The sequence below is a fragment of the Natator depressus genome, chromosome 14, assembly GCF_965152275.1.
Source record: "Natator depressus isolate rNatDep1 chromosome 14, rNatDep2.hap1, whole genome shotgun sequence".
Taxonomy (NCBI): Eukaryota; Metazoa; Chordata; order Testudines; family Cheloniidae; genus Natator; species Natator depressus.
This window is the reverse complement of record NC_134247.1, coordinates 15,791,785-15,806,320: the sequence shown is the minus strand read 5'-3', so window position 1 is coordinate 15,806,320 and position 14,536 is coordinate 15,791,785. Positions and strand designations below refer to the sequence as shown.

At 43.8% G+C, this 14,536-nt stretch overlaps 1 protein-coding gene across 2 annotated transcripts in view; it reads left to right on the top strand.

The window, feature by feature from the left end:
• Window positions 1–13,576, top strand: part of ACOX1 (acyl-CoA oxidase 1) — a 30,818-nt gene extending 17,242 nt beyond the window's left edge. For both annotated transcript variants that reach the window (XM_074971868.1, XM_074971869.1), the window contains exons 4-14: window positions 1,479–1,586; window positions 2,161–2,280; window positions 2,907–3,022; window positions 5,188–5,357; window positions 6,381–6,543; window positions 7,341–7,531; window positions 7,815–7,994; window positions 8,741–8,846; window positions 8,970–9,113; window positions 10,179–10,385; window positions 11,130–13,576. In XM_074971868.1, the coding sequence (XP_074827969.1) occupies window positions 1,479–1,586; window positions 2,161–2,280; window positions 2,907–3,022; window positions 5,188–5,357; window positions 6,381–6,543; window positions 7,341–7,531; window positions 7,815–7,994; window positions 8,741–8,846; window positions 8,970–9,113; window positions 10,179–10,385; window positions 11,130–11,180 (1,556 nt within the window). In that variant the 3' untranslated portion in view covers window positions 11,181–13,576. The remainder of the gene's footprint in view (window positions 1–1,478; window positions 1,587–2,160; window positions 2,281–2,906; window positions 3,023–5,187; window positions 5,358–6,380; window positions 6,544–7,340; window positions 7,532–7,814; window positions 7,995–8,740; window positions 8,847–8,969; window positions 9,114–10,178; window positions 10,386–11,129) is intronic.
• The last annotated feature ends 960 nt before the right edge of the window (window positions 13,577–14,536 follow it).

Sequence of the window (14,536 nt, the reverse complement as noted above, 5' to 3'; positions counted from 1 at the left end):
TTTCATTTGGGGCTGACCATAGTTTGGAGATCACCTGCATAAGCCCAGTATCTGCACCCACATTTCTCTTTTAAGTTCCCTCTTTTTCTTCCTACCGTGGCATGTTCTTTTCATCATCAAGAATTGAATGTTTTTTCTCCTTTGTCCATCCACTTCTCACTCAGTTAGTTTTACAGGTGCCTTTCCTCTGCTTACAGGCTTAGGGAGAGGTGACAGATACTCAATGTTTTCTCATCATTTTTTTTTTCCCCCCAACCAAACTTCAATGTCCCTGGCAATGACCCAGTTTCCTAGCCCTAGGCACAAGTGAGCATTTGCTGAAGTCTTGCAAGATCAGTGGGGACCATGTGTATGTGTCACACAACTTCACAACACATGAGCACGTTCTACCTGGGAGACGTTTGTTTTTGAAACTTGTCAGTAGGAAAATGTTTTGAATAGTGAGCTTGGATCCATCCTTCACCGACAGTGAGACATCAAGTGACAATGAAGACTGACTTGCAGATATTTTAGTAGTAAAAGCGCAGTCATTTGAAATGAGAAGCGTATGTACAATCAGGTTTGAAGCTTATGATGGTGGGGGTGGCCTGGCAATTCAGTAAGGGAGTATTAAGTTGTCTATGGAGACACCAGAGTTAGAACTACAAACTTTGGAAATTGGTGCATGGACACATCATGGTAGGGTCAGGCCTCTTGATGAAATACGCATGTAGTGTCAATGGTTCTGTAATGGTCTGCCACTCTGGAGCATCAAGTCAGCCCCACGACTGGTCATCTACATCTAGAGTTAAATTGACTGGACACCAGTGCAGGGAATGTCATCTGGCAGATATAGCTGCCTTCAGTTTGCGTGAAGTGAGGACTTGGGACTAGGGGAGTGGAAGCAGTTAATGGAACTGTTACCTTCAGCCTATTGTAGGTGCCCGAAAAATCTTCGGTAATCTAGCGTATATGTGCTCTTGTGTTCTCACATGGATTTGGGAGAAACCGCTCTATCAGATGAGTGGGATACAAGCCCATTGGAGAGGGAATAATGATGGTAGCACTTCTGAGACCATGTTTTGTTAAATGCATGGGACTTTGTTTTGCAACTAATCAGATTCCAGTGTCAGTGTAATCAGGCTAAGATATGACATTGTAGATCATTTCTTGATCATATGCTGCTTGATGCAAAACAAGCAAAGTGTCAAGGTGGAGGTGCTTGAAAACTAAAGGGCCTAATTTTGGAACAACCTGGATACTGGCACTTGTATCATTTGAAATAATTTTACATTTCTGGCTTGGTGCCCAGGCAGTCAGATTAATAACTCCCATACTTCTAAAATGCCATGCTCTTAAGTGTACACTGTGGTGTGCCCCCTCTACCTTTTGGGTTATATCGTTTGCTGCATCACTGCTGGAGTTTAGCAATTCATTGTTCAGTTCTGTTTCTGTTGTCATCTGTGACTGTTAAAATATAATGTGCTAACTACCCATAGGAACTCACCTTCGAGGCTTGGAAACCACTGCCACCTATGACCCCGCAACCCAGGAATTCATTCTCAACAGCCCCACTGTGACTTCCATTAAGTGGTGGCCAGGTGGACGTAAGTGAATCACTGTGCATTTGAACTTGGAAGCTAAAGGAGGCACTCTCCTGTCTGTAGGAGGTGGTTATTCATATCCATGTTAGGACTGCTGCATCTGGAAGGTAGTGACTGGAAATTGGTACAGAAGGAAGTTGCGTGTAGAGCTAAATCATTCTTCAGCCAAGTAGGAAACTTATCAAAGTTCAGCTGTAATCTTGGATCATCAAATTTCTTTGGGCATTTTTTTGAGTTGTTACACAACATGAGTTTAGTATGACTTTAATCTGAAGTTTTATCCCCTGTGTATTTGAAGCCTCTCCTTCATTTCTGATGTAGGCAGAGCCCCTTTGACTTCAGTAGGAGTCTTGCTAAGGAATTGTTTAGTACTGAATGTGATTCTTGAGACAGTCATGAAGTTGCTTCACACACAACATAAGTGACTTTAATGAGAGTTCCATTTGTGAGCCAGCTATGGGATCAGACCCTTAATTAGCATTGAAGAGCTAATATATAGTAGAGCTCGTCAAATCTCAGATGGTGTTTTATCGAAGAGAGAGTATTAAAATGATATTTTTTTTCTCTGCTCTTGCAGTTGGAAAGACCTCAAACCATGCCATAGTTCTGGCTCAGCTCTACACCCAGGGCCAATGCAAAGGGCTGCATGCCTTCATTGTACCCATACGGCAGCTGGGCACCCATGAGCCCTTGCCAGGTAAGAGTCTACATTGGGGTTTAGCACTGTTGGGAAACAAAGGGTCAACACATTGTCAGGCCATATAGCTTTGCAAGGATTGTTAACATACATGGCTTATCTTTCAGACTGAACTCAGATAGGAAGTGCATTGCAAAACTATAACACTTCAACACAAGTGTGTGGATAGATCTTGTGTGGCTCTAGAAGCCTGAGGGCTCTTACCTTAAGACTTAAAATGATATGGCCAATCTAGTGGTTTAGTGGTAACCGAAAGTGGAGTTTAGTTTGGGATATGACCATGTTGCTGTACTCCCAAACTGGAAGTGCTGTGGAGACCACATGCTCCTCTCTCCAAGAGAGAAGGAATTCCTTGCATCGTTCTCTAGCCAGGAGTGGCACTGACAAATTTTGGAGAGCGTTCCCCCAATCCCTGTATTATAGGACGGGATGTGGAATATGAAGATCCTTGTGGGTTTTCATCCACACTCTTGCAATAAGAGGACAGGATAATGTTAAGTCTGCTTATCTGCTGCCATTCATATCAGAATGCCAAGAGCTCCCAGAAATCTAGACAGCCTGCTTATTGAAGGGTTAGGTCTTTCACCTGTTGTTAATTCTGACTCCTTCCCGCTGTTCTATGGCAGGTATTACTGTGGGTGACATTGGGCCAAAATTTGGTTATGATGAAATGGATAATGGCTACTTAAAAATGGACAAGTTCCGCATTCCCCGGGAGAACATGCTGATGAAGTACGCCAAGGTAAAGGAGTGAGCTCTGGAGCCAGTCATTAACAGCTCTTTTGTAGTGAGCTGGCATAGAGTTTTCAACATACTTTAACTCTTCCCTCTCTGGGTTAAATCCGTCCCCATTGCTTACCAGTGGGTTCTCTGTGGAATCATCTGACCTTGAGGATCCCGTTATTTTTCGTTTTCCACCCTGAAAATCCTACATCACAGCTATCATCTTTGCTGTCTAGAGAAGCAAACTTGCCTCCTTTAGGACCCTGTCAAAGTCAACCCTTAACTGGCCAGAGGGGCTGCTACTGAGCTATGCGTGGAAGAAATGATACTCTTGTATTGTCCTAGGATCTCCACAGGCCTTCCAGCCCTCTATTATAAAGCCAGGAGCAAGAAGGGTTTGTTTCTTAATCTCCAGAACTTCCTCCAACTCTGACTAAATGGATCTTATTACTAAGGCTATGTTTTAATCACGGGTATTTTTAGTAAAAGTCATGAACAGGCCACAGTCAGTAAACAAAAATTCACATGACCTGTCCATAACTTTTACTCTATACGCCTGACTAAAACTTGGGTGGGGGGACAGGGATGGCCTGTGCGGGGTGCCGCTGGGGTTGGGGGCACAGCTCCAGGGGTGCTGGGGAGGGGTGGTAGGGCTGGGGCAGGCTCCCTACCCAGCACCTGAGAAGCGGCGACCCAGCTCCTAGCTCAGGGATCTCAAACTGAAATCACCATGAGGACTAGTACATTGGCCTGAGGGCCGCATCACTGAAACCTTCCATGAGGCCCCGCCTCTGCCCCACCTCTTCCCACCCTTCCCCACCCACATTCCAGCCCCTTCCCCAAATCCCCGCCCTGGCCCCACCTCTTCTCCGCCTCTTCTCGTGAGCGCGCCATGTCCCTGCTTCTCCCATCTCCCTCCTGGAAAGTGCTAAGCACCGCCAAACAGCTGTTTGGCGGCGGGAAAGCACTGGGAGGTAGGGGAAGACTGCTCCAGCGGCAACCAGTGCAACTGGCCCAGGGGTTGCCCGAGCTGCTCAGGCGGCTCCTGGGCCAGCCGCACCCGGCTGCTGCAGAAGTCATGGAGGACATGGAATCCGTGACCTCCATGACAAACACGGAGCCTTACTTATTGCTAAGGTGTAACTGACAGTTGATCCCTGTGCAACTCTTTGTTTCGAATAACCCCCTTCACTTCACATCCCATGGTTCCCATGAGCAAGTTCAGTATATTTCGTTTCTGTAGCTGCTCTTAATCCCAAATCACTCTGAACTATTCACAGTCACTTTGCACAACAGGGGTGGATGTGGCAGCTGTTTAACACACACCACCACTGCCATACAATAAGCTTGCTTAGGAAGTGAGGAAGAATACTGCATCCATCAGAAACTAAAGCAGGAATTTAGAGGCAGAATGGAATTATCCAAATTGGAATATGACCAGCTATGGCCATTAACAGCTCTTCCATTAGGAGAAGTGCATGAGATCTTTAATGACCATTTTAGGACTCATCCAAAAGGCAACTCCTCAGGCAAGCACCCTGTGACTGCAATTAATTACTGACTCAGAAGGAAGAGTGCCATCCACTGAATTATTAGCACTTCCTGTAGAGCCTTGGGTTTATCTTTAGGAGTTTCTCATGCAAGTATTGCTAAGGAGTAGATGACCTCTTTAGGTCCCTTCAGTCCCACTTTTCTATGATTCTAAGACCTGTGCCTTATTAAATGTGACTTAATGTGGTTAGAGTCCAATCTGATATAGCTGAAGACCATCGAATTATTGCTTGCACAGGACTCTCTAGAATAGTAACTCTGCTCTCCATGATGCACCGAGAAAAATGTCAAAACATTTAGAACAGTAGACATAAGTTTGATCACTTTTACAAGAACATCTGTTGGTTTGCCTTTTTCTTGAATGTGCAAGGAACTTGAGATAAATATGTCAATATCTCTGCAGCCCTCATCCTTTTGCTTGCAGCTACTACAGTGAGAACCACGCTAAAACTCTTCAAGTGAGGTAGGGGACATTACACTTGTGACATGGTGTTCTTTGACAGAGGCTTGTGAAGGGTAGATGCCACTTGGTAGGTGTGCTCATGTACATTCTGTTCCACAGCAAGGTGGCAGCTGCTGCTGGAATTTAGAAGGCAGGAAACCCCTTGGGTCACCATCCTGTCTTTCTGTTAGGTTGAACCAGATGGCACATACGTGAAACCACTCAGTGACAAGCTGACTTATGGGACCATGGTGTTCATCCGATCCCTCATTGTGGGGGATTCTGCTCGCTCATTGTCCAGGGCTTGTACCATTGCCATCCGCTACAGTTCAGTGAGGCACCAGTCTGAGCTAAAGCCAGGGTAAGTGTAGTGGCTGCAGTGAAATGAAGGGCCTGCCTGTGTCATGAGGTGAAATGCCAAAAATAAATGGATGTTAGACAAAAGGCAAGCATTTTGGGGAGGGCTGGGGATGCAGATTGTGGATGATGCAATTTACCGTGGCAATTGAAAGAGAAGTACAGATGCCTCCTCACTCCTAGCTGGAGCTGACTGAAATGCAGGATTTCCGGTTTGCAGAAAACTTTGTGGTTTGTAAATGTGATGTCATTCCAAATTGGAATGAAATTAAATGTATTTGAAATTTTCATGAACCCAAAATTCTGGGGGGGTGAAAATTCTCATACAATGCATGGTGTTTCCAAAAAGAAATCTACTCCAGGGACCTGGACAGCTGCTGAGTGAAATTGACCTCCTTGTCTTTTTCACCCCTGTTATTAATGGTAAAAATGAAATAATTAATCTGCAGCTGTCTAGGCCTCACCCCACACTTGACTGGCATTGCAGGGAGCCAGCAGGAATCCCTGGGGGTCCCCACATACTGGCTGCTGGAGGAGGTGACTGCAGTGCTGGGAGTGGAGCTGGTTGAAGGTTTTTCAGCAGAAAATCAAAGTGACAGTTCTGTGGCTCCTTGGGTGAAATGCTCTTGTTAATTCCACTTTCCTGGAGGACTGCCAAGGCAGAGAAGGCCCCATGATGCCCTGCCTCCAAATCTCTGGGAGCCACTGAGGCAGAGAAACTCACCATTCCAGAGCTTCCAGATTACTTGTTGTGGGAAACACGAGTCTGAAAGCTCTGGCTCTAATAGAGCCTTGAGTCTTGACTCTGCAGCAACCAACCTGGAAGCCCTGAGAACTCTGCCTTGAACTGGGACTGTCAGGACTTCCAAGCTCCCTGGCACAGAGCCAGGGTCTGCAGCTCTGGGGCACTAGAATTTACAACCCTCATTATGGACTCAAGTATGTGTAGGTAAGCTCTTACTGTTGTACAGGATGTCTGCAGAAACTTGGCAGCAGTCACAGTAATGACTCTCATGTATTGCTATAGGGAACCGGAGCCCCAGATCTTGGACTATCAAACCCAACAATACAAACTCTTTCCTCTCCTGGCAACTGCCTTTGCCTTTCACTTTGTTGGAGCCTACATGAAAAAGACCTATCAGCGCATCACTGGTGACATCAACCAGGGAGACCTGAGCGAGCTGCCAGAGGTAATTATCCTGTCTGAAAACTGGAGGGTGATTCTGATACTTTATGTAAAAGCTGCTGTGGCCTGTAAGCTAATGGTCCCCAGTCCTCTTGGGCAAGCAATAGAGGCTTTGAGATTTTCAAATCCAGAGGTTCTAGATTCAGTCTCTGCTGATAATTCACCCAGAAGCATCGTTCCATTTGCATCTATATACTGCACTGCACCTTTAAAAAATGTGAGTTAGTGACTCACCCAAGATCACCCAGAATGAGGTTTTGCTGAGCTGGGAATGGAACCCAGCAGTCTTGACTTCAAGTCCTCTATTGTAGCCACTGGACCATGCTTCCAATGAACCAGGGAAGAACTGCTGTTAATCAAAGATATTGGCAGAACTAAGAACTTTGTGGGAGTGGGGTTGTAAGGTGCAATCACTTAGTGGGTGGCCGAAGGAATACGGTGAAATGACAATATGCAGTGGAAACCCATCTTTGTCTTGTAGACTAGACAAAGCATTGGAGTATACACTGTAAAGAATATGGCATAGGTAGAGAGAAATGAGCTGTATGACCTAATAAGTATTTTCTAGCACTAACTTCTGATATTATAACTGAGGTCAACAAAAGGTAAAGATTGAATAACAGTATGATAAGCAGCAGGTAGATGGTGCTGATTGCACAGTATAATTATTCTGTTGGCTGCCACTGAAGCCCATCATGCTTGTGAGCTAATAGTGGAAATGCAAACTGGGCGGCATCTGTGGTAAAGCAGTAACCTAATGCAATAGACTTGGCAGCTACCAGTTCTGCTTTTCTCCCTTAGCTCCACGCGTTGTCTGCAGGGCTAAAGGCATTCACTTCATGGACAGCCAACGCTGGCATTGAAGAATGTCGAATGGCATGTGGTGGGCATGGCTACTCTCGTTGCAGTGGCCTTCCTGATATCTATGTTAATTTCACCCCATCCTGCACCTACGAGGGAGAAAACACTGTCATGATGTTGCAGACTGCTAGGTGAGGTGACTTCTTTCAAGAGATCTCCCTACTTAGTCGTTAGTTGCCTGGAGAGATGGTCAGAAGGGCACACAGACCACCCCTTCCACTACCACCTAACTTGCAATATTCCCTCTCTTGGATCTATATATTTCTGTTCCCTTCTCTGGCTTCTGCTATAACTGCAAGTATATGCAACTCCTATATATTGGCTAGTAGTTCTACAGACTAAACCCAAAAGTTAATCTGTCTACTCTGTATCCAAATGAATGGGGCAATGCAATCTTTTTTTTTTTTTAATCAGGTTCCTGATCAAAAGTTACACCCAGGTTAGTTCAGGTCACCTGGTTAGTGGCATGGTGTCTTACCTTAACGACCTCTCAGGGCAACACATCCAGCCACAGCAGGTGGCTGCCAGGCCTACAACGGTGCACATCAATGATCCAGCCAGCTTGATGGAGGTGTATAAACTGCGGGCATCAAGGTGAGTTCACACTTAATGCAAAGAACTATGCATTACTAAAATGCTGTAGAGTGTTTATGTTGGTGAGAAATGTGATAGAGCTAAGCTATTCTGTTAGTGCAGCAGCATGCAACGTATGGTCTGCAGACCGCGTCTGTCCAAGTGAAATATCTTTTAATCTTCAAGAAGTGATGCTTTCTGCTAGGTGTAACCTAATCCCAGGTACTTAAAGTTTCAAAAAACTCTTGACCATCTAAATTCAACACAATTTAAGCACTTGAGCTCCCTGTGCAGCTGGTTTGAGGGGTTTTTGGTGTAAATTCAAACTTGCAGATGCTAAAATTAATCAAACTGCAGTTACCTTCCTGGAGAGGTTAAAATAGTGGTGACTACAGACCTGGTGGGGAGGAGAGTCAATATAAAGCCCTACATCTGGGGAGGGGAAAAATAAATAGCACAAGTACTAAATGGGGACATGAGGCTGCTTGAGTATTTCCATCTCATTAAAATGAGGTTTATTTTTATCCTGTTTCCTTAAAGCTGTCCTAATACTACTCTGATGTAGCCATGCCATCCTAGTTGCACGAATGAACATGTGGGTTCTGGAACAGCAAATGTTGGGATGGGGTGAGAATTGAGCTCCTTAGTGCCTAATGCATCAGTAAGACATCAGCCAGTTTCTGTGAATTTTCTGTAGTTGATATGAGGTCACTTTGCAGACTCTTTCTCTCTTCACCCACCCTCCCCACACATCTTGTGTAAAACAGACTTGTTGAAGCAGCAGCAAAGAACTTGAAAGCTGAGCTGAACCGCAGGAAGAGCCAGGAAGATGCCTGGAACCGAACCTCTGTTGACCTGGTGCGAGCATCTGAGGTCAGTAATGTCACTAAATAAGCATATTTTGGAAGCATCTCAACTCTACATTCTCCTGTCTTCAGCTTCTGACCTTGAATTCCCTACTGTTGGGCTTTTTTTTTTTTTATACCACTTTTGCAGGCACACTGTCACTATGTGGTGGTGAAGCTTTTCACAGCACAGCTCTCAGGAATTAATGATGCAGCTGTCCATGCTGTGATGAACAATCTGTGTCTCCTGTATGCACTCTATGGAATCAGTAAGCACACAGGGGATTTCCTGCAGGTCAGTATCACAGTTTAGTATCGGAGCTCAGACCAAGTGTAAGTAGTCTCTTGGTCTATTAAAGGCTATGATTAAGTGTCTTGATGTGTTTGGTCTTTTGGCCCCGAGATGAAAGCCTTGTCTGTGTCTCTTGGACACTGAAGTGCAAACTTTATCTTTTAAGTTATATCTGTTCTTATCAGTTTAATATCCCAGATCTCAAGGGCCACAGTGCTCTGGTCTGAAGTTACCATGAAATGGAAGACAACTGCCATTGCCTGGAGTGTTCAGGCTTGTGAGCTCCAGGGGTAAGCCTGGCATAAGGCAGAACTATTTCAGAGGAGGCGCTAGAATTAGCTTCCTTTTGCAGCCTTCCAAAGGCAGAGTTGGATGGCCATTAGGATATGGTCAAAGATTCATCTCTTTAGACCGGCTTCTTATTTTCGGGTTAGTGACTGGTAGGTTGCATAGTATCAAGCAGGGAGATAATATGAGATGGATATCATGCACATGTGATGATGCCAGTAATTGTTTACATACCCCAGCATGGGCGGTACCCATTTGTAAATAAGCACAGAAGAAAAGGGCCTGGCCTTCAAAACCTTTCATCTAGATCAGTCTCCTGTCTGAGTATCCAAGTGGTCTGATCCAAGCTACTTCTCTCTCTCTCAACTCCTATGGTGCTGGAGCATACTTGTACAAACAGTGGTGTTTGTAAGTTCATGCTGACATAAGTATGGTCTCTCATTGCCGCTTCCTCCATTTACAAAACAGAGTTATGAAAACAGGAAGGATTTAATATAATGCACGTGCTAAGAGAACTTCTGATTTTGGGGGTTAAAATACAGGCATTTTCATTCTTTGGAGTCCCCTCACTAAGAGGAAATAGGCTGAAGGGATGGTCGTCTTCCTCCTGTCTAGAAGACCAATGCAATTACTTAGCGTTTTACAATCTCTAATATTTTGACATACTGGCCTTCCCTGTAGGGGAGAGTTGACCTGCAGTCTAGTCTCTCACAAAGAACCATGAGAGTTTGTGCGTGTAATTAGATTCTGTTCTGATAAGTCTCTTGGCTTTTGTCCCAGGCGGGCATTTTGACAGATGCACAGGTTACTCAGGTGTACCAGCGTGTGAAGGAGCTTCTGGCTGCAATCCGTCCCAATGCTGTAGCACTAGTTGATGCCTTTGATTTTCATGATGATCACCTTGGATCTGTGCTTGGCCGGTATGATGGCAACATCTACGAGAATATGTTTGAATGGGCAAAGAAATCTCCACTAAACAAAACAGAGGTAAGGATGAACCCTTATTTCTCCCTCCTAGTTCCTACTCTACTTGTCATGGAGCCAAATGATTCAGCCCAAAGCAACTGCAGCTACAAAAGCCCTGCTGGAAGATTCTGCAAAAAACAAATGCCTTTACAAAGTGTGACTATTTTTAATGAGGAAAGAAACTGACAGTTGCCCTCTAGGTTTCTGAGAATATCTGCTGCATTTCTGAATCCGTTTGTAGCTGCTGTAGTCAAAAACCAGAGACCTATACGGTAATGTGCCAGGGACAGTTCTCCGTCTTGGAAAACAGGATTGAATACAGTACCCTGCCAATATACTGTAGCTTTCTTTTGCCTTGTTTAGGTCCATAGTTGATTAGGTATCTTGAATCTGAGGCTAAGCCAGACTTGTAAACACTGCTAGGAATCCCAACAGGGTCAATCAGCCCTTTGTTCTCTCAGGATCAACTGGGAGCATGCAGTTTCCTGTGGGAATTTAATGTTTTTTAAACAGACTTGTCCACTCTCCATAGACATTAAAGATTCCAATGCCCTTCTTTTGAGGAATAGTTGGGGAAGGCAGTTTGTTCCTGTGTTCTGGCCAGATTTCCCCCTTTTTGACTGCTACCAGCATACTGCAGAGGTGGCTGTTTAACTGGTTCTCTATTTGTATAGATACATTTTGATCCTGCAGGAAATGTGTTTAAAAATAAAAACATAACAAGAAAATTATTTTTATCTAATTTCCCTTTTTTCCCCCCTACAGGTTCATGAGTCTTTCCAGAAGCATCTGAAGCCAATGCAAGCCAAGCTGTGAAAATGTTTTTTAAAAACACACTATTGTCCAGCTCTCTAAATTGGATGTCATTGCTTTCCGTCAGGCACCTGAATCAAATCTTTGAAATCCCAATAACTGTAGGACAGTAAATAATTGTAGCCTCTCTTTCCATTTTTATATATTGACAGGGTGGGATGGGGTAAATTAGAGAAATTGTATAAGAAGGGGTGTGTGGTTTTTTAAAGTGCAATTATAATCCTTGAGAAATGTACCTTTTTAAGCATTGGGGAAAGTTGTACAGATTCATGTAAGGCTTCCATTTGTGAAGCTGCTAACTGCAGAGGTCATTCATCTGGAAAGCATAGTAGGATTTTACTACTAAGTAGTTAACTGCATTCAGGCAATAGCTGCTGACAAACAGCTATGTCTTGTTAAAAACACTTTTAACTCAGCAACACCCTTCTGCCAACATGGTGTACCCCTACGTACACACGCAGCTGCTGTCTAAATCCTCCTGCATCTTGCTATGCACAGTGACACCTATATGAACTAGTCAGGATCCAAGGGTTTACACAGGGAGTTGTTGGGTCTTAATCAAAGCTCTGTGATATTCTCCATTTTAATCCATCTCTCTCCCAGTTTCTTATTGCTGTCTCCCTGGGCACAGCACTGTCCTTCCAGCAGGGGTGCCTGAACCTCCTTCCCTGCAGCAGGACCTTCCAGATGCAGTTTGGAATTATATCCCCTTTTTTTCTCTGGAGCTCAGCCTCAATCAAATCATCCACTGAGCTTTCTCCATGGTATTCCATTCCATCCTTTCTTCCTTCAACCTGCAAAGACCCTCTTTACACCCCCATATCCCATGTCTATCACTGGCACCCTCCCCTCTTTGAGGCTCTCAACTAATAGCAGCTTTGGAGAGAAAACAGCCAGGAGCAAGTTAATGGGAGTTCTGCCATCTTTTTAATCTTTAGCATTTCTACAGTACTTCACATCTGCAAAGCACTTAACAAATACTAATATATAGGTGTGGTGTCAAAAGCCAGATTTGCTGGTGGGAAATTGCAAACCTGACCAGTTGTGCAACTAGTGCTTGCCAGTATTTGAAAGCAAAAGTTGGCTGGATTGGGGTCTTTTACCCCCATTGGTCTTGCTCTGTGATGTACTGTATCCAAACGTGTGTTGCATGGAAACTCTCAACAGTCTCTCCTAGTGCAGTGGTTCTCAAACTTATTTGATCAGGCCCTCCTTTGTGTCTGTAATTGTTTATGCGCCCCAGTATATATACCACCAGCCAGCTCTGAAGGCAGAGCAGCGGCTGCTGGCTGGGCACCCAGCTCTGAAGGCAATGCCGTGCGAGCAGCAGCACTGAAGTAAGGGTTGCAATGCCCCAATGACACCCTTCTTACTTCTATGCTGCTGCTTCAACCCCAGGGCTGACAGGCAGAGCCCTGTCACCTCTAGGTGAGGGTTTGAGCAATGCGGGGAAGGAAAGTCTGAGACCACATGGTGAGGCTCCAGCTGCCCCCTTTATTCCTGCCTCTTGTGTGTGCACAGCCCTTCTGCATGAGCCCCAGCCACCCGGGGCTAACAGCCAGCGCTCTTTTAAAAAAACAAAAACAAAACAAAAAAACCTTGACAGATTCCTGCGCCTCCCTTGGGAAGCCCGCCCCATAGTTTGAGAACTGCTGTCCTGGTGGAACATCTGTCATCTTTTCCCCATTAACTTCCAATGAGCTTTCTCTGAAATGTTTTAAAATGTCCCTTTTAGTACTGAAATGAGACTTACACAATTGCTTTCTGTATTAACGGATTAAAGACTTAGCTTTTAACTAATCCTCTGTGAAATTTTATCTGTCACTAAAACCAGAAAACGGTTTCTTAAGTTTGTCCTTTTACAGAAATCTTTTTTCCAAAACAAGTGAAGAACAGCAACTTTGAGTTTAAAGAGCTAGCTCCCTTTAGGATAAACCATAATCCTCTGGTCCCGAGATGAGACTAAACCTCTGGAGAAGGTGGGTCTCTCAGGTTTTGGCACCCTGTTGTGAAAGTGTCTAGCTTTGGAAAACATTTCCACAAAGGCATTTTTGCACTAATCTCTTCAACTAGAAAGGGTAGCTCAGTGTATTAAACCTGGACTGAAATACATAATAAAAAAAAAAAATCAAAACTTTTTGCTGCTGAACCTTCCAGGTCAAATGTATCTTCTGTGCTGTTCAGTATAAGTGTGCCCTTGCCTTCCACTTAATTCAGTGGAACACTGACAAGGGGCATTGGAGAATCAGCAAGGGAAGGGTTAAAGATTGATAAAGAGAACATCACTAGCAGAATATATGTGCAGACTTAAACTACAGAAACTCATTTTCAAACAAAACAGTTGCAAATTCTTTCATTTTCTAACTCTTGTGCATGTGTCTGCATTGATTCTTCTAACACATTGAAGTAGAATAGTCTATTAAACTGATAAGATTGGAGCCAAACTGGGCTTTTTTTGGTAGGGACAGGTTCTAGAGCTGCTGTTATCAACCAGTAGTATAAGAAATCAGATGACTTCATCTTTCAGCCCAACTTTATTACTAAACTTCCCAAAACAGTCTGTCAAATGTTTGTTTTCAATTAACTTAATTTTTAATGTGACCTTCTACTTAGATTCTCAGCGCACTCTAGAACAGTAAACACAATATAGCATGGTACTAATGATAGAGTAAAGGTAGCTAGAAACTTCTTCATTGAGCAGAAGCCTTTTTAAAAAATAATTGCCAACACAAATATCACCTCATTTAAAAAATAAAATAGGGCAAAACTATCATAATTGTTAGCAAATGGCATCTGCTTTGTTTATTTCTAATGAGCTATGACAATTTTAATGATTCACCCAATCTTTTCTGAATTGATTGCTAGTTAATCCTCTTAAAAACGAAATATTACCACTTGGCAGAAATGATAAATTGTAATATTGATAATGGCTGAAGCATGTCAGTTTATAGCTTGTCATGGTGCTCTACCATGTTAATTCATCGCTCTTACACAACAAAGTTAAATCAAATTGTTTCCTGAAGTGTAATACTATCTGTTTATCTTAAGCAAGTGACTGCTAAGGCCTGGTCTACACTAGAAAATTAGATCTGTTTAACTCTTGATCAGGGGTGTGAAAAATCTGCATCCCTGAGCAGAGCTGTTAAGCCGACATCAGTCCCTGTGTAAATAGCACTGGGTCAATGGAAGAATTCTACCATCAACGTAGCTACCATCTTTCATGGAGGTGTATAACCTAGGCTGATGGGAGAACCCCTTCCATCAGCTAAGGTAGCATGTATGCCGAAGCACTACAGCAACGCAGCTGTGCCAGTGTAGTATTTTAAATGTAGACAAGCGCTAAGTCAAATAATTACATT